The sequence below is a fragment of the Rhinopithecus roxellana genome, chromosome 12, assembly GCF_007565055.1.
Source record: "Rhinopithecus roxellana isolate Shanxi Qingling chromosome 12, ASM756505v1, whole genome shotgun sequence".
Classification (NCBI taxonomy): Eukaryota; Metazoa; Chordata; class Mammalia; order Primates; family Cercopithecidae; genus Rhinopithecus; species Rhinopithecus roxellana.
The window spans coordinates 82,973,014-82,998,397 of record NC_044560.1 but is presented as its reverse complement, the minus strand read 5'-3'; the positions used below and the strand labels follow the sequence as shown (position 1 = coordinate 82,998,397).

General features: G+C 48.2%; 2 protein-coding genes across 6 annotated transcripts in view; both read right to left on the bottom strand.

Moving 5' to 3' along the window:
• The window catches only part of TMEM39B (transmembrane protein 39B), a 30,092-nt gene extending 22,711 nt beyond the window's left edge, over positions 1 to 7,381 (bottom strand). Inside the window, exons 1-5 of one of the 5 annotated variants that reach the window (XM_030913153.1) lie at positions 6,957 to 7,381; positions 4,344 to 4,470; positions 3,599 to 3,818; positions 2,628 to 2,711; positions 2,156 to 2,310 (exon numbers count right to left, since the gene is read on the bottom strand). In XM_030913153.1, the coding sequence (XP_030769013.1) occupies positions 2,156 to 2,310; positions 2,628 to 2,681 (209 nt within the window). In that variant the 5' untranslated portion in view covers positions 2,682 to 2,711; positions 3,599 to 3,818; positions 4,344 to 4,470; positions 6,957 to 7,381. Of the gene's footprint in view, positions 1 to 2,155; positions 2,311 to 2,627; positions 2,712 to 3,598; positions 3,819 to 4,343; positions 4,479 to 5,136; positions 5,216 to 6,356; positions 6,510 to 6,956 lie in introns of those variants that run through there. The other 4 variants (XM_010353880.2, XM_030913154.1, XM_030913156.1 and 1 more) reach the window with 4 other exon arrangements.
• A 9,798-nt stretch (positions 7,382 to 17,179) lies between these two features.
• KHDRBS1 (KH RNA binding domain containing, signal transduction associated 1) overlaps positions 17,180 to 25,384 on the bottom strand; it is a 44,582-nt gene continuing 36,377 nt past the window's right edge. The window contains exon 11 of the transcript XR_746877.2: positions 17,180 to 17,888. The gene's annotated coding sequence lies outside the window, so the exon portion shown is untranslated. The remainder of the gene's footprint in view (positions 17,889 to 25,384) is intronic.

Here is a 25,384-nt window from a genome sequence, read left to right as displayed (position 1 = left end):
TGAGGTCAGGAGATCGAGACCATCCTGGCTAACACGGTGAAACCCCGTCTCTACTAAAAAATACAAAAAACTAGCCGGGCGAGGTGGCGGGCGCCTGTAGTCCCAGCTACTCGGGAGGCTGAGGCAGGAGAATGGCGTAAACCCGGGAGGCGGAGCTTGCAGTGAGCTGAGATCCGGCCACTGCACTCCAGCCTGGGCGACAGAGCGAGACTCCGTCTCAAAAAAAAAAAAAAAAAAAAAAAAAAAAGTTCAGCATCCATATGGTGACTTCCTGGGAGTGGGGGATCCCATAATTGCCTAAGGAGGGGATGAACTGGCCCAGGTTAGAAATAGAACAGGTAAAAACTCCTGTGTTGATCAGTAGTGGGAACAGACCTGTGAATAGCCACTGCACTCCAGCCTGGGCAATACAGCAAGACCCTCATCTCTAAAATAAAATAAAATGAGACAGACCCATATGTATTGGCATAGAAAAATATCCGTTATATGATTAAGTGAAAAGTGTGGTAAATTGTACATCATGCATAGCATAATACCTTTTTTGTTTTTTTAAAAACTGCATGTGGCCGGGCACCATGGCTCACACCTGTAATCCCAGCACTTTGGGAGGACGAGGTGGGCAGATCACTTGAGGCCAGGAGTTTGAGACCAGCTGGCCAACATGGTAAAACCCCATCTCTACTAAAAATACAAAAAGTAGCCAGGCATGGTGGTGGGCACCTGTAATTCCAGTTACTTGGGAGGCTGAGGCAGGAAAACTGCTTGAACCCAGGAGGCAGAGGTTGCAGAGAGCTGAGATTATGCCACTGCACTCCAGCCTAAGTGACATAAGACTCTATCTCAAAACAAACAAAAAAACTGCATGTGTGTGTACTTGCGCAGAAAATATTTTGGGAAAATATGCTGCCAGTAATGGACTTCTGGGGGAATAAGACTATGTGGGACTTTCTTTTTCCATGTTAAAAGCTTCTGCAAAGTTTAATGTTTTTATAAGACATACGTGTCACTCTTTTTTTGATATAGGACCTCACTCCAGTTGCTTAGGCTAGAGTACAGTGGCACAATTTTGGCTCACTGCAGCCTCGACCTCCCGAGCTCAGGTGATTCTCCCACCTCAGCTTCCTGAGTAGCTGGGACTATAGGCGTGCCTCACCACACCTGGTTAGTTTTTTATGTTTTTAGTAGACAGGGTTTCAACATGTTGCCCAGGCTGGTCTCAAATCCCTGGATTCAAACAATCTGCCCGCCTTGGCCTCCCAAAGTGCTGGGATTACAGATGTGTGCTACTGCGCCTGGCCACATGTTGCTGTTGTAATTAAAAAGTAGATATAACTGAAGCAAGTGTGACAAGGCTCCCGTGCCAGTGCCTTTTTGGACATGCAGGGTAGAAAGGGGGAGGTGCCAGCTCCAAAGCTCCCCAGAGACCAGGATTGACCCAGCTTGAGGAATTCTGTGAACCAGAAAACCTGGCGGTTGGGAAATGACTGTTAATGCTCAGGCAGCCAGGAGCCTGCCCCAGAAGCAGCCAGCTCAACACCTCACCAAAGTTCTCCCCAATGCAAAGGCCACAAAGGGGCAGTCCTGGGCACATCCCCGACACAGTCCGTCCATCCTCAACAATCTAGGGTCTGGTGAGATGGAGAAAGAGAGTAAAAACAGGCACAAAGACATATACACATGCATATGCAGGCACATACACATGCTTCATGCATAGACACCCACACAGAGACATGAAACCACGCAGCTGTTTGCTGGCACACAGACTCAGGGAGATACCAAGAGATTACACAAACACTGAGATACACAAAGAGAGACAAAGACAAAGGGAAAGAACCAGAGAGAGGGGAAAGGAAGAGTGAAGGAGACAAAGCCCATGCACTCCCTCTTGGGAATGTTCCTTTGGGATATATATGCAGATCTGAGTCCCATTCTGACCTCCCCCATAGTGAGAGCTGGGTAAATTATGCCACCTCAGTTTCTTCTGCAAAAAAAGGCTAATTATCCTGACCTCAGTGGGTGTCACCAGACAATGTGAGAGGATGTTGCTACCTGCCTCCGATCTTCCAGATATGGAGGCCTGGTAAGCCAGCCATGGTCAGGGCAGAGGTCAGGGGCCAGGTGCTGGGCAATGAGGGGTGAAGTGAGGGGTACTCACGGATAGCAGAGGAACAGGAGGTTCAGGAAGGAGTAGGTCCTGAAGAGGTGGATGAGGGATCGGCACAGACTCCAGCCTGTTGCCGTGAGAACGGTGAAGCGGGTGAGGAACAGCAGGATGGAGCGAAAGAGGGAGACCTTCCCCCTCTGAGAAGCCTGGGTCAGGGCAAGATAGGACGGGATGGGGCCTTGGATGGAGGCCGAAGGGGCTGTGCCCAAATCCCACCCAGCATGACCTGTGATCCCACCCAGGGAGAGGTGGCACAGCAGGCTGGGCAGAACCTGGCAAGGTAAATCCTTCTCTTTGATGCCCAGTAAACTCCAAGATGGGATGTAACTAATGTTCTTCAACCAAGTCCAAAGGGAGCCCCAAGGAAATACCCTAAGGCTGAAGGGCTGGGCATGTTTCCTTGGCATCCCCAGGGGAAAAGGGGAATCCCAAAGTCCCTGGCCAGCCTCTAGGACCCAATCACCTCCTTCACGATGGACCCAATGAAGCGGCGGCCCAGAACAATGGTGGTCACCATCAGCAAGTTGAAGTCGATCAGGTGGAAGTTCTGTCAGGGGGCAGAGGCCTGGGGGTCATGTGGGCCCCTTGCCCATATGCAGGCTTTTTTCATACCCACCTCCCCCTGCCCATTTCTTTCCACAGAGACTGTCCCCATTATCTGACCTTCATCGGCCTCTAGCTGAGTCAGGCCAGGAAATTACCTAGAGGAGTAGAACAGGACCCCAAGAAGGGAAGTGGGACAGTCCCTGGGGATAAGAGAGTGGTATGTGAGCCCTCTTGCTCTGCTCACACATGCCCCTGTCCCTACACTGTTTCTGCACTGAAGTCTTTCCTCCCCTTGAAGCACTCATGTATGCCCATGGTTCATCTCCATTACCGGATTAAGACTCAGCTCCTGGTCGGGCGCGGTGGCTCATGCTTGTAATCCCAGCACTTTGGTAGGCTGAGGTGGGTGGATCATTTGAGGTCAGGAGTTCGAGACTAGCCTGACCAACATGGTGAAACCCTGTCTCTACCAAAAATACAAAATTAGCCAGACATGGTGGCGCATGCCTGTAATCTCAGCTACTCAGGAGACTGAGGCAGCAGAATCACTTGAAACTGGGAGGTGGAGGCTACAGTGAGCTGAGATTGCACTATTCCACTCAAGCCTGGGCAACAACAGCGAAACTCTATCTCAAAAAAAAAAAAAAAAAAAAAAAAGACTCTGAGCTCCTTTAGGTAAAATCTTCGTCAGATTCATCTCCGATACACTTACAGTGCCCAATGTGCTACTAAACACACTAGGAGTGTTCAGTGAATCATCATTTTCCTGTTCCTTCAGCACCTTCCATGTTCGGCATGGAGGCAAGTGCACTGTGGTGCTTAGTAGGCGATGCTAAACTGAAACCAAAAGAAAACGCGCACACACACACACCCTTGTTGAGTACCTACCAGGGAGGTGTGGGAGGGTGGGTGGGAAGGTGGATACCACCACACTGTCTTGTAGATGTTGATGTAGTGGACGAACAGTGCTATGAGCTGGCAGAAGAAGAGCTGCAACTCAAACAGAATGCTGGCCTGGACTGGCAGCTCAGGGATCTTGCAATGCTGTAGAGGCACAACCGTTTGGGTGGCCAGAGGGGGGCTGGAGAGGCCCGTTCCAGAACTGCTCCTGGCAGTGAAGAGAGAACAACATCAATGGCTGACCTGAGAATCCTACCAGGAAGGGCTTCTGAGGCAAAGGATTGTGGGATAAGATCAGAAAAGCAGCTCATAGCAAGGACGGGGTCTTCCTAATCCTGTTTGTCAGACAAAGGAACCCGACAAAGCCTTTTCCTATCCCTAATCTTATTCAGGTCTTCCAATACCCCCTAGGAGAGAAAGAATTATTAGGTCCGTCTTACAGATGAGGAAAAGGAGGCCCAGAGAGGGGAGGCAACTTGTCTAAGCCATCAGCAAAACTGGAGCAGAACTGTAATTAGAATCCAGGCCTTTGGATTTATTCTACCATGTCCCACTGCACCTGTCCAAGTGATCACCCTCAACTGAGCTCCCTCTGGGTCTTTTCTGCTGCTCACTCCCCTCTAAGCCCCCACTGGCATCTAGGATTTTACACCTTAGAATCCAGTCAGAGACAGCCCTGTCCACACTGTCCCTGTGAGGCCACAGTGAGGGGTGAGACAGAGAGGTGGTTTACCTGGTGCGGGAACGAACACTGGTCACCGATGCGCTGGAAGTATGGCTTCCACCAGAGCCCCCCGAGGATCCTGGCTCACAGAGCGGATTTCGACAGTAAGATGTCCTGTTGGGACCTCTTCGTCCTCCTGTGGGGCTCAACATAACATAGAGCCTCAAGCCAGGGGGCATATATCAAAGATAACAGCAGTGATACCAGCTACCAGTCACCTAGTATCTCACTTTATCATTTAATCCTGAGACCTATGATCTGGCCTCTTCTTTCATCTTCAGCTTCATCCCCTATCATTCTCTACCTCATACGCACCCTCTACCACCCGCCCCATGCTCTAAACATCTTGATTTTTCTTTCTTCAGCAAGCCAAGCTCATTGCTACCTCTAGTACTTACTGTATCCTATCTGGAAAGTCTTTCCCTGACTGCCATTTCTGAAGTTTTGAAGTAACCCTCCCCATCACTCTCTCTGCAATTTTATTCTTTTTTTCACTACAATTCTCTCTCTGAAATTATCTTATTCATTTGTTAACGTGCTTATTGCTTGTCTGTCCTATCACAATGGAAGGTCAATGAAGTCAGTTACCTTATCTGTCTTTTTCACTGTTATATCCCCTACCACAGTGCCCAGCAAGTATATGTTGATGAGTGAACGAACCCAGCAAGGTAAGTTTTTCACACATTAGGAAACTCAGTTTACACTCTGTCACAGTATCGTGGCTGGGTATTGTGCTCTCAACTCTGGTACACATTGGGCCCCATTCAGACATATGTTTCTGGAGATCTATAACTCTGGGTACCTTTGGGACAGCTTTATCCTCCAGGGCCCCATGATTCAGCTCAAAGGGTATTCTGGGATCTCATGGGCAGGACCCAGGGCCTAAATAAAAGGTCAAGGATATGGCTGGGAGAATGCTGTGGCTGTGGACCGAAAACTGGACCTACTAGGCTGAGCAGTCTAGCCCAAGCTCCCATGCACCACTTTGCACAAAAGTTCTGCACAAAGCTCCTAAGCACCTACAAAAGTCACAACCTGACTGGGTGCGGTGGCTCACCACTATAATCACAGCACTTTCGGAAGCTGAGGAGGGAAGATCGCTTGAGGCCAGGAGTTGGAAACCAGCCTGGGCAACATGGCGAAATCCGGTCTCTATTAAAAACATATATATACATATTTTTAAAAAGTTATAACCTGTTCATACCTCTTCACAGTAACATAACAGCCTGCATTCACATACACCCCATGCCGTAGCATCTCAGCTCGGAAGCGTTTCCCACACTTCGGAGCCAATTTTGGGCCTGGATGTATGCCCAAAATTATAAACCTCCACAAGTCTCTAAAAAGTACCTGGCGAAAAGCTCTGCCCTCCATAAACCCCCAGACCAGAAGCTCTGTTCATACGCTATGATACTTGGCTTAGAAAATCCCACACAAACACCATTAGTCCAGAAGCTCTGCCCACACCCACTCTCCTCTCTTTAGAAGCTCTGCACCCACATAAAGCCCCTCAGCCCAGAAGCTCCGCCTACACACAACTGTCAGTCCAGAAACCCCGCTCACAAGCCAATAAAAGCCCTCAGCCCAGAAGTCCCACTCCAGAATGGGCTTCCTCAGTCTGAAGTCTCCCCGCCCCACCGCCTCCCATGTAAGCCCCTCCAGCCCAGAAACTCCGACTGCACTAACGCCCCAACCCCAGAAGCTCCGCCCTTAGCGCTGAAGCCACGCCCACTGGTAAAGCCCCGCCCCCCCTTTCTAGCCCCGACCAGCGGGTCCTCACCAAAGCCCAAGCCCCCACAGGGATCCGTCTTAGAAGCCCCGCCCACCACCCAATGTCCCGCCCCCACAACAGAGGCCCCACCCCGCAAAACGACAGGAGGGGGGCGGGATCCCGTCTGCACTCGCATCCCCTCCCCCTCCCGTCACCGGGCTCCTGTCCGCGTGGGGCAGCAATTAGCAGCCTGGCCATCCTAACCCGCGCGCCCGCTAGTTGCCAGGCTGAGCCTGAGCTGCTCTGCTCACCCATCTCCTCCCCCCGGCGCTCTCCGTTTCGCCGCCGCAGCTCCTGCGGGCAATATGTCGGAGGCGACGGCGGCCGGGAGAGGACTAACCGCTGCAGCCCAGTCCCGGGTATCAGCCGCGCGCTCCCGCCGCGCCGCTATATTTGCATACAAGGCGGGCTGGAAGCTGGGCGCGCGCCTCTTAAAGGGGCCACCCGGACAGAGGCGGTGCCTGCGCGCTCTTTGTCTCGCGGTCCCTCACGCCCTTCCTGCAGCTGCTGCTGAAGAGACTCAAGAGGGAGGGGAACGGAACCCACCTCCTGCTCTACCCGTGCTTGTCTTCTCCCAGCATCTCCAGGACCGGGGCGGCGGCGGGCGGGGGAGGGTGCGGAGCCGCCTCTCGGCTCCTCTGGAGATGGACCATATCCCTGAGCAGTCCGCGGGCACCTCCACCCCAGCCCCACTTTGCGCTTCATCCTTCTCTTAGGCCTCACTGCGCTTTAGTCTACCCCAGTCAAAACTCAGGAGTCACTTCCCCCCTCCCTCGGCCCCTACATCCTATCTTTGCCTTAGTCTTTGTTAGCCTAAGTCCTAAATATTTCTCACATTTGACGTTACTCACCGTTCTCATTGTCGACACCGTGGTTCAGATCCTAACTCTGCCATTTCCCAGCCTTGAAATCTTGTTTTTTATGCTTTACGATGAGGCCGCTGATAGTCACCGTGTAGGTTTCGATGAGGGTTAAATGAAATAGTGCATGCAGAACTGAGTCTGTTTTAGTGTTAGCCATCATGTTTGGAGAAGCATTCACTAAATGAGATACATTTATTGTCAGTGGGATTTCTTCCCTCACGAGACCTACAAGCAGTTTCAATCATCTTGTAGCTCCATTGCTTAGCACAGTGCTTGGCACCTAATAGCAGTATTCAATTAATTGAATGAATTGGTAGATACTTCATTAATAGATAGTCATAGAGCTTATAGTCAAGTGGGAGGAGATAGACATGAACAAAATTAGTAAATTCTGTAGTATGTTAGAAGGGAATAATTGGTGTGGAGGAAAAACAGGAAAGGGGGATGGGGTTGCAGTTTTAAATAGGGCAGGCAGAGTAGGCTTCAGAGTTGACTTGAGTAAACACATGAAGGAAATGAGTGAGTCAGTCGTGCAGATTTCTGGAGAAAGGGGGCATTTCAGGCGGAGGGAATAGTGCAAAGTCCCTCAGCCAGGAGGGTGTATTTATCTATGTATTTATTTTATTTTTTATTTCATTTTTATTTTTTGAGACGGAGTCACTTGCCCAGGCTAGAGTGCAGTGGTTTGATCTCTGCTCACAGCAACCTCCACCTACTGGATTCAAGCGATTCTCCTGCCTCAGCCTCCCGACAAGCTGAAATTACAGGTGCGCACCACCATGCCTGGCTAATTTTTGTTTTTTGTTTTGTTTTGTTTTGAGACTGGAGTCTCCCTATCTGTTGCCCTGGCTGGAGTGCAGTGGCACAATCTTGGCTCACTGCAACCTCCGCTTCCCAGGTTCAAATGATTCTCCTGCCTCAGCCTCCCAGGTAACTGGGATTACAGGTGCCTGCCACCATGCCCGGCTAATTTTTGTATTTTTAGTAGAGGCGGGGTTTCACTGTATTAGCCAGGATGGTCTTGAACTCCTGACCTCAGATGATCCACCCACCTTGACCTCCCAAAATTCTGGGATTACAGGTGTGAGCCACTGCGCCCAGCCACGATCGGCCAATTTTTTGTACTTTTTAGTAGAGACGGGGTTTTATCTTGTTGGCCAGGCTAATCTTGAACTCCTGACCTTAAGTGACCTGCCCACCTCGGTCTCCCAAAGTGCTGGGATTACAGGCGTAAGCCACCACACCGGGCCAAGAGGGTGTGTTTAAGAAATAAAAAGGGGCCGGGCGCGGTGGCTCAAGCCTGTAATCCCAGCACTTTGGGAGGCCGAGACGGGCGGATCATGAGGTCAGGAGATCGAGACCATCCTGGCTAATACGGTGAAACCCCGTCTCTACTAAAAACTACAAAAAACTAGCCGGGCGACGAGGCGGGCGCCTGTAGTCCCAGCTACTCGGGAGGCTGAGACAGGAGAATGGCGTAAACCCGGGAGGCGGAGCTTGCAGTGAGCTGAGAGCCGGCCACTGCACTCCAGCCTGGGCGGCAGAGCAAGACTCCGTCTCAAAAAAAAAAAAAAAAAAAAAAAAAAAGAAATAAAAAGGAGGCCAATGTGGCATAGGTATAGGTATAAGAGTAGGACATGAGAAGGGATAGATCATGTAGGGCTGTGTGGCTTTTACTTTGAATGAGATGTAGAGTTATTATAGGATTTGAACTTCTATTTAAAATAACTATTCCAGCTGTCTGGTAAGAATAGACTACAGGGGCACCAGGGTGGAAGCAGGGTGACCAGGCAGGAGGCTGTGGCAATGATCTTAGCAAGAGACGTTGATGGTTTGCACCAGGTTGGGTGAGATGGTGAGACATGGTTGAATTCTGGATTTGAAGGTAAAGTCTACAGGATCTGTTGGGCAGAGTATGGTGGCTCATGCCTGTAATCCCAGCACTTTGGGAGACTGAGGTGGAAGGATTGCTTGAGCCCAGGAGTTTGAGACCAGCCTGGGCAACAAAGTGAGACCCTGTCTCTACAAAAAAAAAAAAAAATTTTAAATGAGCCAGGTGTGGTGGCATGCGCCTGTAGTCCCAGTTACTTGGGAGGCTGAGGTGCGAGGATCACTTGAGCCCTGGGAAACTGAGGCTGCAGTGAACCATGACAGTGCCACGGCACCCCAGCCTGGGCAATGTAGCAAGACCCCATCTCAAAAAAAATTAAAACTAAAACAAAACGGGACCTGTTGACAAAATGGATAGGTGTGTGTGAGGAAGAGATAAGGATTACTCCAACGTATTTAGCCTGCACAAATGGAAATATGGAGTCCAATTCAACAAATGTATATTTTTTAAATTATGACAGATTTTACACTAAGTCGGTCCTTCCCTTCAAGGGGAAAAGTGGCCCAGGGATGGAAAACGATTATCCCTGACTCAACAAGCAAAGAAGAAACCAGGACTGGGATTTCTTTTTTCCAGCCATAGAAATTCTGATAGAGGCTGGGTGCAGTGGCTCATGCCTATAATCTCAACACTTTGGGAGACTGTGGTGGGAGGATCACTTGAGTCCAGGAATTTGAGACCAGTGTAGGCAACACCAGAGAACCCTGTCTCTACAAAAAATTTAAAACTTGGCTGGGCATGGTGGATGCGTGCCTGCAGTCCTAGCTACTCAGGAGGCTGAAGGGAGAGAAATCACTTGAGCCCAGGAGTTTGAGATGACAGTGAGATGATCACACCACTGCATTCATCCTGGGTGACAGAGTGAGACCCTGTCTCAAAAAAAGTGGGGGAGGTAAGTCCACTTGTATGGACTGCCATGAATGTGACCCACCCATTACCTGTGGCTCCAGCCCACCTTGTAAGGTGGACTACTCAATTTGCCTGCTCATCTATTCTTCCTCCTTCTCATAAGAACACTGATTTTTCCCTTGGGGAACTACTCTTCCCCTGACTCTCTCAGTCCGTGGTTTGGTGGGGTTGCCTTACTTTGCAGTTCCTTTGTGGGCAGAAGACACAGGGTTGGCAAATCAAAGCATTCCAATATCCCTGCCTCCTAAGGCTAGTGACTTGGGATTGTTGGGGAGTAGGAGGGGATTAGTGACCTGTCAGCCCAAATGAGATGCAGTCCTAGGATCTTTGCTAGAACTATCAGGAAGGAAATTTTTATTCCCCTCTGGGTTGGCTAAGCAAGTAAGTTATAAACTTGGAGGTCTTGGTGGCCATCTTGCCATTTTTTGAGAATAATTTAGCTGACAATGAAGGAAACACAGAAGAATCAAGAAATGCCTAGCTGCAGTGGCTCATGCCCGTAATCCCAGTGCTTTGGGAGGCGGAGGTAGGAGAATCACTTGAGCCCAGGAATTCAAGATCCATCTCTACAAAAAATTTAAAAAATTAGCTGGGCATGGTGGTGCATGCCTGTAGTACAAGCTAGTCAGGAGGCTGAGGCTGGAAGATTCCTTGAGCCCAGGAGTTTGGGGTTGCACTGTGGCCCAGACAATAGAGACCTTGTCTCAAAAGGAAAAAAAAGGTCAAGAGATCAGTAGACATTTCTTTCTTTTTCTTTTCGAGACAGGGTCTTGCTTTGTCGCCCAGGCTAGAGTGCAATTGTGTGTTCATGGCTCGCTATAGCCTCTACCTTTTGGGCTCAAGTTACTCTTCCACCTCAGCCCCCAGAGTTTCTGGAACTACAGATGCATGCGACCACACCTGGCTAATTTTTTTTTGAGTTGGAATTTCACTCTTGTTGCCCAGGCTGGAGTGCAATGGCACGACCTCGGCTCACCGAAGCCTCCACCTTCCGGGTTCAAGCGATTCTCCTGCCTCAGCCTCCTGAGTAGCTGGGATTACAGGCATGCGCCACCATGCCCGGCTAATTTTTGTATTTTTAGTAGAGAAAGGGTTGCTCCATGTTGATCAGGCTGGTCTCGAACTCCCAACCTCAGGTGATCCGCCAGCCTTGGCCTCCCAAAGTGCTGGGATTACAGGCATGAGCCACCGCGCCTGACCCACACCCGGCTAATTTTAAAAAATGTGTGTTTTGTTTTTTGTTTTGTTTTTTGAGAGAGAGAGGGTCTATGTTGCCCAGGCTGATCTTGAACTCAAGTGATCCTCCTGCCTTGGTCTCTCAAAATGCTGGGATTACAGGTGTGAGCGACCACGCCCAGCCAAGACACTTTTTTTTTTTTTTGAGATAGAGTCTCGCTCTCCTTCTGTTGCCCAGGCTGGAGTGCAATGGCGTGATCTCAGCTCACTGCAACCTGTCTTCCGGCTCCAAGCAATTCTCCTGCCTCAGCCTCCTGAGTAGCTGGGATTACAGGCACACACCACCATACCCGGCTAATTTTTGCATTTTTAGTAGAGATGGGTTTCATCATATTGGTCAGGCTGGTCTCGAACTCCTGACCTCATGATCCGCCCACCTTGGTCTCCCAAAGTGCTGGGATTACAGGTGTGAGCCACTGCGCCCAGCCTGACACTTTCTTGATGGCAGCAATTGACGCCTGGATCCAACCATACCTGAAGCTTTTATGGATTTTCTTCTGTTGCAGAAAGCCAGTTTGTGCCTGGTGTTTGACAACTGCAACTGAAATCATCTAGCATCTACAATTCTATTATAGAATCTACCTGAAAGACCTAGGGTTTTTGTCCTTTTCAAATCTGCCTTTTACAGGTTCCCTGGAGAAAATATTTATCTTTTCTTTTGTAAAAAATATTTTTATATCCCACATACAATCATTCCCAATCCCTGGAGAAAATAAGAAGATGGCAGGATTTTGGCTAGGCTCTTGTCTTCCAGACCTGTGACCATACGTCTCAGCTGTTTTGTAACTTTGAAACCCTCACTTCCCCTCCCTGAGCTTTCATTTCCTGATAAAGTTGCTATCTATTGGTCCTTCCAGGAGTCTTAAGTTTTTGAGGAAATGCCACTGGCTCTAAGCCAATCCTGTCACTGGGTACTGGAAGCTGAGGTCTCTTCTTTGGTCATGTTATTCTAGGACCATGGCCAAAAGTTGGCAAATCTGTCCTGTTTTTTAGAGACACAGCCTCACTTTGTCACCCAGGCTGGAATGTAGTGGTGCAATCATGGCTCACTTCAGCCTCCAACTCTTGGGCTCAAGTCATCCTCCTACCTAAGTGTCGCAAGTAATTAGGACTACAGGTGTACACCACTGTGCCTGACTAATTAAAAAAAAAAAAAAAAAAAGGCTGGGTGTGGTGGCTCCAGCCTGTAATCCTAGCACTTTGGGAGGTCGAGGTGGGCAGATCACAAGTTCGAGACCAGCCTGGCCAACATAGTGAAACCTTGTCTCTACTAAAAATACAAAAAAAGGGCCAGGCGCGGTGGCTCACGCCTGTAATCCCAGCACTTTGGGAGGCCGAGACGGGTGGATCACGAGGTCAGATCAAGATCGTTCTGGCTAACACTGTGAAACCCTGTCTCTACTAAAAATACAAAAAATTAACCGGGTGTGTTGGCGGGCCCTTGTATTCCCAGTTACTCGGGAGGCTGAGGCAGGAGAATGGTGTGAACCTGCGAGGTGGAGCTTGCAGTAAGCCGAGATCGCGCCACTGCACTCCAGCCTGGGGGACAGAACAAGACTCTGTCTCAAAAAACAAACAAAATTTTAAAAGTACAAAAAAAAAAAAAAAAAAAATTAGCCTGGCGTGGCGGTGTGCACCTATATTCCAGCTACTCAGGAGGCTGAGGCAAGAGAATTGCCTGAAGCTGGGAGGTGGAGGTTTCAGTGAGCCGATATTGTGCCATTGTCGGGGCAACAGTGCAAGACTCCATCTCAAAATAATTTTGTTGTTGTTGTTGTAGAGATAGAGTCTCACTCTATTACCCAGGCTGGTCTTCAACTCCTGGGCCCGTATGATCCTTCTGCCTGGGCTTCCCAAATAACTGGATTTACAAAATGGAACCATAACACCTGGCCCAAATCCGTCCTATAAATCAGCTTTTTTTTTTTGAGATGGACTTTTGCTCTTGTTGCCCAGGCTGGAGTGCAATGGCACGATCTTGGCTCACTGCAACCTCTGCCTCCTGGGTTCAAGCGATTCTCCTGCCTCAGTCTCCTGAGTAGCTGGAATTACAGGCGCCCACCACCATGCCTGGCTAATTTCCATATTTTTAGTAGAGTTGGGGTTTTGCCATGTTGGCCAGGCTGGTCTCGAACTCCTGAACCTCAGGTGATTTCCGCCCCCCCCCCCCCCGCCTCAGCCTCCCAAAGTGCTGGGATTACAGGCATGAGCCACCGCACCTGGCCTTAAATCAGCAGTTTTCAGCCCAGACTATGAAGACCTCTGGTGGTACACAGAAGTGATGAATCCGCAGGATAAAACACAATGCAGCTTTCTGGAGTGTCAGTTTTATTCAACGGAAATATAAGGCAGAATATTCAATATCAAAATGCAGTCATTAAGAACACATTCTCTGGAGCCATTCAGTGCTATTGAAGCATTAGCTATTTTTATTAAAACATGGATATATTGCGAAGTACAAAGTAAACTAATGTGGGCTGGGCATGGTGGCTCACGCCTATAATCCCAACAATTTGGGAAGCCAAGTTGGGCAGATAACTTGAGGCCAGGAGTTCAAGACCAGCCTGACCAACATGGTAAAACTCCACCTCTACTAAAAATACAAAAATTAGGCGGTGTGGTGGTGTGCACCTATAATCCCAGCTACTCAGGAGGTTGAGGCATGAAAATCACTTGAACCTGGGAAGTCGAGGTTACAGTGAGCTGAGATTGCGCCACTGCACTCCAGCCTGGGCAACAGAGCGAGACCCCGCGTCAAAAACAAGCCGGGTGCGGTGGTTCACGCCTGTAATTCCAGCACTTTGGAAGGCTGAGGTGGGCGGATCACCTGAGGTCGAGAGTTGGAGACCAGCCTGACCAACATGGAGAAACCCCGTCTCTACTAAAAATACAAAATTAGCTGGGCATGGTAGCACATGCCTGTAATCCCAGCTACTCAGGAGGCTGAATCAGGAGAATCGCTTGAACCCAGGAGGCAGAGGCTGTGGTGAGCCAAGATCGTGCCATTGCACTCCAGCCGGGCAACAAGAGCAAAACTCCATCTCAAACAAACTAATGTGAATTTAAGATTGAAGGCGTTGAAAAAAATGTCACCTGCAGCCGGGTCCCAGCCCACCAGCGATGTGCTTTCACCTTCTCTTGCCAGCAAGAATACTTACATCTGATTTTCAATACCAGAGAATCCAGGTGTCTTCATGTACTTCCAAGTTCCTGGGCCATTCTCACTCCATGTATACATTAGTCTCCCCACACAACCTCCCACCTACCAGGCAATCCCCCACCCCCATTCTCATCCATTTGTCTTCCCACATCTTATATTTATTACAAACATATGCAAACTATAGAAAACCCAGAAAATATCGTATTTCTTTAGTTTAAAAAGAGATTGGATTTTGACAGGTAATGTATTTAAGGTAATTAAGATAGAGGGAACTGTCAAGTAGGCTACGTTCCAGAAGGGTGAGTCCAGTTTGGCTTGAGAATAACTGAAGATGAGGCTAGAAAAATAGGTTCAATTCAGATCACTTGATGATCCTGAATGTTACACACAGTAAAGAATTTGGACTTGATTTCAACTCTCTAAGCCTGTTTCATCTGTAAAATTAGGAAAATTACTATGTTGTGAGGATTAATGGAGAGAAGCAAACACATGGGAGAGATATCCTATGTGACAAATGGAGCGGAAGTTATTAGGAGTTGGAGACACAGATTCTTTTCCTTGGTGTAAACTATCCCCACCTCTCAGGGTGGCCTGAAGTTCAGTCTCTCATTTATCTTATTTTTCTGCAATGCACATCTTAACCACCAGAGAGAGCCTGATGCAAAGGAATCTGAACTCCAAGTACAACAGGGAAATTGAGGGGGCCATGGCTGGGCATAAGATGTGGAATCCTGGATACAACTGCAGCGATTCTCAATGGTAGGGTAGGGAATGGATCCCAGTGCCTCCTCTATGGGCCGCCTTAGACCCATCCCAAGGAGAGGGGTGGGGCATGCTGCCACAACCTAGAATTTAGCAGCTAACCAGATGTAAGGTCACCAGGAAGGAGGCGAGGTAGGGAAGGATGAGGGCCAGATCTAGTTTGGGGACCTGAATTTCTGTGTCTCAAGCAAAAGAGACTCTCAATTCTGCTCATAAGCCACAAGGCCCAACTCCTTCCTGGGCTACCCCATGCCAGGCCAGGCCATCTAGCTAGACCTGGGAACTTTAGAGAAAACAGTAGACGGTGCATCGTGGGAAAGGAGGAAGGGGAGACAGTTGCATATCTAAGAGCTGTCTTTAGGGCCACATCCACATGGCATCAAGACCTCAGCCTTTAGGTCTATCAGAAAGGGCAATGGGACCTAGCTTCTCCAATCATGATTCACTAGCCTTGCATCTTAAAGCATTTTTACAAAACTTCCTTTGCTTTCTTGGATTTTTGTTACCGATGTTAAAATGAAAACCTAGGGACATTCAACAGTTTACCTAAGGTCGAACAGCAGCAGCCAAGGGCAGAAGTAGGCCTGTAGGCAAAAGAAGTGGCTTTGAGGGGCCAAGGAAAGGGAAGGCAGGCAGGTAGAGCAACAGCCTGCTTGTTGAGCTGCAAGCATTGACTCTTGGCCAGGCCTCATACCCGCTCCTCCAAGGCCAGCTCTGCTGCCAGGCCCCAGGCTGCCAGCCCCACCTCCACACTCCCACCCCAGTCCCCTGAGAGCCCATCACCTTGGCAACAGCCAGAGAAAGGCCCAACTAAAATATTTATGGCTCAAAACAGCCTAGAGGCTTGGGAGGGGGGAAGAGGAAAGGCTGATGTCATCCCTTCTCAGTTTGCAGGGGAGGTGACTGACATATAGGGCAGCTGGGTGGGTGGGCCAAGCCCAACAAGTCAGGGCTCTCAAAGGAAGATCCCAAGGGCCATTAAGTGGTAACAGGAGGATGAAGGCTGTGACAGGTGACAGGACTGCATAAGACCCACAAGCCTGGGAAAAAAGGAGGAGGGAAACTTCAGGGTTGAGCAGTATTGTGTCTAGAGCCCGTGCCAGGCATTTCAAACACTTCATTTGCTTCTCAGATCCCATTCAGTAGGTAGCAATTCTTATCCTGCTTTGATGGAGTAAACAGGCCCTACAGCTCTTCTCAAAGCAAAAAGAAAAAAAAAAAAAAATTAAACAGGCTCTGGAAATATACAAATGATGAGCTGGGATTTGAATTCAGATGTTTGGCTTCAGCCCTGTAAGCTTTCCTATAAAATTCTGTGGCTCCCCAGTAGAAATCCTAGCAGACTGAGGGTATACCTGTCTAGGAATCTAACACTGGCTCCTCAGCCAGTGACTCAGGTTCTGTGCCTCCATTTATGTATGATGAGGATGCCATCTGATTCCCTAATTCCCTACCCCAAACTCCTCCCTTGTCAGCCCTGGACTCAGAGCATCCAATGTAAACACAGGGTAACAAAGTCATCGAGGCTGGCCTGTGACTTTTCCAGTTTTAGCACTTAAAGTCCCATATCCCAGAAACTCTGTCTTGGGTAAACCGAGATGATCTGTCATCCTAGACGAACCCCTTATGCAAACAAAATGCTTTACTATTTCAAAGCACTTGTGGCTGTGAGAGGTACAAACAGGTCAAAAGAACAGGCCATGAAGTCTGATAGTACAGACCATTAAGTCTTTTTCTAACCATAGGCAAGTTTTTTTATTCTCCTTGAGTCTCAGTTTTTCTCATTTTCCTGGTACATACTAAGAAATAAGTAAATTATTAGCTGTTATTTATAGTAATCAACAATGAAGGCAGTGTAAATCAATTGACTTTAAGGAATCCCTTTCCATTATACTTCTGTTCCTGCTAAGGACCAATCCAAGCTCACTAGAATGCCCCAGGCACAGCTAAAATGCAGATAAGCTCTATTCTCTCCCTAACCTCAGTTCTTCCCCTTGTTCCTTTGTTAGGGTAAATAACCAGAAGGCATTAGGGAAGAGTGCAGTATCAGAGGTCCCTAGCCTCTCAGGAAGCTGAGTATAAATCAACCTAGATATAGGCCAGAGGAAACCAGAAGCCTATCAAAGGCTGACTTTCCAATCCTTCAAGAGAAAATGTCAGAACAAATAGCTGGCCTAGTATAGCTGGAAGAGAGAGCTAGACCGGGGCTTTGGCTCTCTCCCAGAGTTGATAGAAGCTACCAGAGTAGGGCCATTCATCACTTGACCAAACCTTTATTGAGCTCCTCAGGGGCAGATACTTGCTGGGGAGAAATATAGTACAAAGGTGGAATAGAAAAAGCCCTACTACCCTTTATGACCTTTTTGGACAAGGTAAGTAATAAACAATGAAGAGAAAAACAGGTCCAGATGTTAAATAACTTGCTCAAATAAACTGAATCTTCTCACTTGGCTTTCCTCAGTCTTCAATGGAGGGGCGGTGATCACCCTCCTTTGGGAGCCCTCTGGAAGGGTTCAAGGACTCACAGCCCTCTGGAAGGGTTCAAGGACTCACCCGTAACGCAGGTGTGGTAGTGGGGAAACAGAAAATGGTCATAGGGTGTTTCAGCCAATTCTATGGGAGGCTAAAGGGAACCACATAGACTGGGAATGGCACAGTAGGAGTTGCCAGTTCATTCCCATCTAGGAGGCCACGCTAGGGATACCCATTAGTCCCCTTCAACTCTTTAAAGTCTTGAACAGTTTGTTAGCACCACAGTCCCCTGCAGCCCTGAGAACTCCATTCTGGGCCTAAAGACTCTTAAGGGATCCTGACTGGCTTTCTCTGGGTAAATCTGACAGATCAAGTAGAGTGAAAGAAAACTGCTGATCTCCTCTCCTGGGTTTCTCTGTGTTCAGCAAATGCCCTCAGGCCAGCCTTTATATGGCAGGTAGCTCTCCAGGTTTCCGGAGTCCTCTGATAGCTGCAAAGACACAAGGTAGAAAATTAAGAAAGCTCCCCTATTAGGGGGCTTCCCAGCCTCCCACCTGACCAGGCTGCTTCCCTTACAATTGCCCCATCCCACAGCACAACTCTAGTTGTTTCATTCGGTACACAGGTTTCTTGGGTACACAGATGGGTAGAAAACAGAAGTCCACGGCCTATGAATTCTCTTTTTGCTGTCAAGTAATGAAAATGCAGTCTCACACTCAGTATCTCCTGTCCTTGGTCATATCTCAGCTGAGTGATCCAGGGGAGAATCAACAAAACCTTTGGGGGCCTATCCAAGCTTTGAAGCCTCTATAAACACAGGGAAAAAGCTTTCTGCTGTCCTAGAGATGTGAAAAAGATGAACAAAAATCTTTAAAGTCTGTTGAAGAATGGAAATCAGAAGATAGGCATCTTCTTATCACTATTATTGGTAACTCAATGTTAGGCTCAAGGAGCCATGGATGTTATGAAGGATTCATCCCAGCACCAAATACTCAGTCAGGGTGGACTAGAGGAGACACATCTTAAATTTGGGGCACAGGGAAGGGGCTTGATCTCATGCTAAAACCTGTAGCAATGCTCCTTCTTCTTCTTTTTAACGACAGTCTTGCTTTGTCACTCAGGTTGGAGTACAGCGGCAACATCATGGCTCACTTCAGCCTTAGTCTCCTGGGCTGAAGTGATCCTCCAACCTCAGCCTCCAAATACGATCACACACACACACACACACACCAACATCCTTGGCTAATTTTTAAGTTTTTGTCTCCGTATGTTGCTAAGACTGTTCTCAAACTCCTGGGATCCTCCTAATGGCCTCCCAAAGTGCTGGGATTACAGATGTGAGCCACCATGCCTGGCCAGTGCTTCCCGTCTTTTAAATGGCGCTACCATCTCCCTAGCTGTTCCAGTCAGTAACCTGGAACCCTACTATGTTCATTCTATCTCCTAAAAGATATATATATATATTTTTTTGGAGACAGAGTCTCGCTCTTTTGCTCAGGCTGGAGTGTAGTGGCACAATCTCAGCTCCAGTACTGCAGCCTCTGCCTTCTGGGTTCCAGTGATTCTCCTCGCTCAGGCTTCCAAGTAGCTGGGATTACAGGCACGCGCCACCACGCCCAGCTAATTTCTGTATTTTTAGTAGAGACGGGGTTTCACCATGTTGGCCAGGTTGGTCTCAAACTCCTGACCTCAGGTGATCCACCCGCCTCGGCCTCCCACAGTGCTAGGATTACAAGCATGAGCCACTGTGCCTGGCAAAAGTTCTTGAATTCATTTACCTTCTCTACATTTGCAATATTACTCTACTATAGCCCTTTTTTGTTATTGGTAAGACAGTCTCACTCTGTCACTCAGGCTCAGTGCAGTGGCACGATCTCAATTCACTGCAACCTCTACTTCCTGGGTTCAAGAGATCCTCCTGCCTCCACCTCCCGAGTAGCTAGGATTACAGCCACATGCTACCATGCCCGGCTAGACCTTTCTTATTTCTTGCCTAGACTAGCAAGTTTCTTAATAGGTCTCCACAATCATTCTCCACTCATCAGCAAGTTTAAAAATCAGACATTGAATAATTTCATTTTCCACACCCCCCCTCCTCCCATTTAGTTGTCTTCAGCGGGATGTTAGGACTGCCATGTGTTAAGGGACTCTCCTCATATCCTATTCCTTTCACCCACCCTGTGAATTGGAAACCAAAACTCTATGAAACTTTGCTTTTTTAAAGTCAGCCAAGTGCAGTGGCTCACACCTGTAATTCTAGCACTTTGGGATGCCGAGGTGGGAGGACTGCTTGAGGCCAGAAGTTCAAGACAAGCCTGGGCAACACAGTGATACTTTGTCTCTACAAAAAATTAAAAAATAAGCTGGGCGTGGTGGCCCATGCCGACAGTCCCAGCTACTCTGGAGGCAGAGGTGAGAGGACGGCTTGAGCCCAGGAGGTAGAAGCTGCAGTGAGCTATGATCGCTGCAATGAGCTATGTTCACTGTAGTGAGACCCCATCTGGTTTTTTTTTTTTCTTTTGAGACGGAGTTTTGCTCTTATTGCCCAGGCTGGAGTACAGTGGTGTAATCTTGGCTCACTGCTACCTCCATCTCCCGGGTTCAAGCAATTCTCCTGCCTCAGACTCCTGAGGAGCTGGGATTACAGGCACCCGCCACCACGCCCAGCTAATTTTTTGAATTTTTAGTTGAGACAGGGTTTCACCATGTTGGCCAGGCTGGTCTTGAACTCCTGACCTCAGGTGATCCACTCGCCTCAGCTTCCCAAAGTGCTGGAATTACAAGTGTGAGCCATTGCACCTGGCCCCTGAGACCCCATCTCTTAAAAAAAAAAAAAAAAAAAAAAGAGTAAGGTCCAGCTAGGTGGACTTTACACCTATAATCGCAACACTTTGGGAGGTTAACATAGGAGGATCAATTTTGCCTACGAGTTCGAAACCAGCCTGGGGAACATATTGAGATCCTGTCTCTACAAAAAATAGAAAAAATTAGCCACCTGCCTGTAGTCCCAGTTACTTGGGAGGCTGAGGTGGAGGATCACTTGAGCCTGGGAAGTTGAGGGTGCAATGAGCCATCATCTTGATACTGTGCTCCAGCCTGGATGACAGAACAAGACCTGTCTCAAAAATAAAAATAAAAAAGGTCCAGATTCTTTTTTTTTTTTTTTTTTTTTTGAGACGGAGTCTCGCTCTGTCGCCCAGGCTGGAGTGCAGTGGCCGGATCTCAGCTCACTGCAAGCTCCGCCTCCCGGGTTCACGCCATTCTCCTGCCTCAGCCTCCCGAGTAGCTGGGACTACAGGCGCCCGCCAGGTCGCCCGGCTAGTTTTTTGTATTTTTAGTAGAGACGGGGTTTCACCATGTTAGCCAGGATGGTCTGGATCTCCTGACCTCGTGATCCGCCCGTCTCGGCCTCCCAAAGTGCTGGGATTACAGGCTTGAGCCACCGTGCCCGGCCAAAAGGTCCAGATTCTTACCTTGGCTTCAACTTGCTTCAGTCCTATCCTCTGCCTATAAAGTGCTGCTCTATGTCCTTTCCCCAAGCCCTCTGCCTAGCTAAGTCTTCCTTCAGATGTTGGCTTAAACATCATTTCCTCAAGGAAGACCACAGTAGTAGGTTGTATACCCTCATCGCACTGTTCTGTTCTTTGTAGAACTTTACACAATTGAAATTATGTTATTTATGAGATTATCTGTTTTTTTTTTTTTTTGAGACAGAGTCTCGCTGTGTCACCCAGGCTGGAGTGCAGTGGCCGGACCTCAGCTCACTGCAAGCTCCACCTCCCGGGTTCACGCCATTTTCCTGCCTCAGCCTCCCCAGTAGCTGGGACTACAGGCGCCCGCCACCTCACCCAGCTAGTTTTTTGCATTTTTTAGTAGAGATGGGGTTTCACTGTGTTAGCCAGGATGGTCTCGATCTCCTGACCTCGTGATCCGCCCGTCTCGGCCTCCCAAAGTGCTGGGATTACAGGCTTGAGCCACCGCGCCCGGCCGAGATTATCTGTTTAATGTCTATTTCCACAAATAGACTATAAACTCCATGAAGCCAGGGACCATTTTATATCGTTCACCAGCCACTGGATCCCCAGTGTCTAGCACATAGTAGGTGTTTAATGTACAATAGTGAATGTATTTTTAAAAAGAATGAAAGGAGACATTTGTACTGATTTCTGGAGAGAAGCTTAAAAATAATCACATCAGAGCATAAGATATTTCTCTTTCTCAAAGGCAGATGCAGAATGTGTTTGCTACATTCCAACCCCAGAGCCTGAGACCTGAGGAGCAACCATCTTATACCTAAAGCTAGGCCATGAATAGGAACCATGAAGGCTGCTGGAGTTAGAAGATCCCTGGGAATAATTAGCCCTGTATCTGAACCCAAACTCTTCTATCTCAAGTTTTCACACACATCACAATGCCTAGAAGAAAGAGACTGGCTACCCTGAGGTTGACAAGGGAACAGTCAATTTAGGCATCTTAATGCAATATTAAGATCAGAAATAGTACCCAAATTTCTGGCAAGGTGCCCTTTTTAGCTGATTAATCTGGGCTGATAGACTGGCTGTGCCTCACACTCTATCTAGAAACATCTCAACTAAGCTGTCTTTTTTAAGGAGTCCCTGGACAACCCCCCCACCCCCAATTTCCCCTGAAAGTGACAAGGCCTCCTTGAAGCAAGAAGCTCCCCAAGGTCTAAGGATGGGGTTAGCTTGTGTACATGAGAACTCCTATCGGCCCATTCCCTGCCTGAGATGCAAATACAATCACCACAGTACCGGCTAGGAATGAGAAGTACAGTCACTGGTGAGAGGCTAGGGAATCTGTGATCACAGAATGCCAAGAAGCTAAACCTCAGCAGCACAGCTATGAAATTCACATCCCTTTCAGATACACGTCTCTCTCCTTTTAGAAGAGAGAGCTGTACACGAAAGCAGAAACTACATTCAAAACAAACAAACAAACCAAAAAAACAGAGAGAGTGAGCTGCAGTCTGCAGAACACTAGATGAGACTGCATCCTCAGCTTCAGAGCCAGAATAGACAATAGAGTAGAAGACCTCCAGCTCTGGGACTGGAAAATGGATTCTAGAGGTCAGTGAACATTCTTCCCCATTACCTCCCAAAAAGGGTTGAGTCTCCTGCTTGAAGGCAGCCTCCTTAGGAGCTGAGGGCAGCAATCAGGCTACAATAGGACTAGGGTGCAGTGCCCCCAAAGGCTTGTGCTCCTAAGGGGCCTTGAAAAGCCAGGTCTAGCTTCTAGGCCAGGGAACAAAAGAACGGGTAGTTAAGGCAGTGTTGTGTACTTCCTCTCCTCCCTCTAAGCAGCTGCTATCTCAAGACAGCTGTTTGCAGCCTGTCTGCTTGATGCTATTAAATATTCATCAGATGCTTGCTAGCTTTAAACATGCAACGACTATTAATCTGGGGAGCAGGAGGTACATGTGGGTCTGAAGAGAAGAGGGGAGGGGCTCATAAGGATCCAAGTCTTTTTTTTTTTTGAGATGGAGTCTTGTTCTTGTCGCCTAGGCTGGAGTGCAATGGTGCCATTGTGGCTCACTATAACCTCCGCCTCCCAGGTTCAAGCAATTCCCCTGCCTCAGCCTCCGAAGTAGCTGGGATTACAGATGCGCACCACCACGTCCAGCTAATTTTTGTGTTTTTAGTAGAGGTGGGGTTTCACCATGTTGGCCAGAGTGGTCTCAAACTCCTGACCTCATGACCTGCCCACCTTGGCCTCCCAAAGTGCTGGGATTACAGGCGTGGGCCACCGCACCCAGCCCAAAATCCAAGCTTTTTAACTTCAGGAATCTGGACACCAAGCCAGGGGTACCAGTCCTATACACCAAAGCCAGGAACTACTTCGGTATAAGCTGATCATGTGGCCACCCTAGCTAGGTACAGAGAAGACCAGCAGCTGAGGAGGAGCATAAAGACTTCAGTCTAATCTCCATCTCTTGGACTCTATGGTTATCTCAACTTCTAGACATACATTTCTCACTCTGTATGCCACGGATAATCATTGCTGGTACTTGGGTTGTTTGTGAGAATGATACTGTGTAATTCAGGGGTGTCCAATCTTTTGGCTTCCCTGGGCTACATTGGAGTAACTGTCTTGGGGCACACATAAAATACACTAACGACAGCTGATGAGCTTAAGAAAAAAATTGCAGACAAATCTCATCATGTTTCAAGGTTTATGAATGTGTGTCAGGCTGCATTCAAAGCCGTCCTGGGCCACAGGTTGGACAAGCTTGCTGTATATGATACTTCCAGCACAGAATTAGCACATAATTAAGAGCTTAAAATGGAGGCAGGGACCTCATCCATTGAGGACTTTTAACAATTTGTTAAGTGCAAAGTTTCTATTAGTAGACACTCAGGAGTTTTGGTTTCCATTTCACAGGGTGGGTGAAAGGAATACGACATGAGGAGATTCCCATAACATCAGGCAGTCCAGACATCTCATCCTCAAACAACCCAAGTACCAGACAGGAGAGATGAATCTCCTTTCTGAAAAAGGAGGAATTAAAAGGCCTTCAGGCAGAAGGGAAGGCGGGAGGACAACAAGGGGAGAATATCTCCTTCACTCTCCCACAAAGAAGTAGCGCCACTTTACAGAAAGTTTCCTTCCCTTATTTTCCCTACCTTGCTGGCACACTGGTAAACAGATGTGATGTAAGTCTCATGCTTAAGGCATTAAATAGCTCAAACTTTAGAATAAAGTTCAAACTCCTTGACTAATATGTAGCTTCCAAAATCAGCACCAACTTATTCTTCCAATCTCTATTTATAGCTAATATTTTAGTGCTTACTACGTGTCATGTTGAAAGTTTTTTTTTTTTTTTGAGATGGAGTTTCGCTTTTGTTACGTGCAATGGTGCGATCTTGGCTCACTGCAATCTCTGCCTCCCAGGTTCAAGCGATTCTCCTGCCTCAGCCTCCAGAGTAGCTGGGATTACAGGCGTGTGCCACCATGCCCGTCTAATTTTTTGTGTTTTTAGTAGAGATGGGGTTTCTCCATGTTGGTCAGGCTGGTCTCAAACTCCTGACCTCAGGTGATCCACCCACCCTGGCCTCCCAAAGTGCTGGGATTACACACGTGAGCCACTGTGCCTGGCCTGTTGAATGTTTTCTTTTTTTTTTTTTTTTTTTTTTTTTTTTTGAGACGGAGTCTTGCTCTGTCGCCCAGGCTGGAGTGCAGTGGCCGGATCTCAGCTCACTGCAAGCTCCGCCTCCCGGGTTCACGCCATTCTCCTGCCTCAGCCTCCCGAGTAGCTGGGACTACAGGCGCCCGCCAGGTCGCCCGGCTAGTTTTTTGTATTTTTAGTAGAGACGGGGTTTCAGCATGTTAGCCAGGATGGTCTTGATCTCCTGACCTCGGGATCCGCCCGTCTCGGCCTCCCAAAGTGCTGGGATTACAGGCTTGAGCCACCGCGCCCGGCGAATGTTTTATATACATTAGCTCACTCGATCTTCCCAATGATGTTGTGAAGTAAATATTACCCCATTTTACAAATGATGAAATTGAGACTTGAAACTGAGGCAGAATTTGAAAGTAGTCTGCTTAGGCAGGGTATGGTGGCTCATACCTGTAATCCTTACCACTCTGGGAAGGTGCTTGAGGCCAGGAGTTTGAGTCCAGCTTGGGCAACATAGAGACCTGTTTCTATTAAAAGAAAAAAAAAAAAGTCAGGTGGGCATGGTGGTCCATGCCCGTAGTCCCAACTACTTGGGAGGATGAGGCAGGAGGGCAGCTTGAGCCCAGGAGTTCAAGGCTGCAGCGGGCTATGATCACACCACCGCACTCCAGCCTGGCTGGCAAAGCAAGACCTCACCTCTAATTAATTCATTAAATTAGTCTGCTTAAAGCTATAATAAAGTGTTATTATGCTAAACTATCCATTTGTCTGCCTGGCAAATTTTGGTAATCCTTTAAGATGCAACTTAAATGCTATCCCCTTTCTCTGGCCCTCCCTAAGCCTTTCTCAGG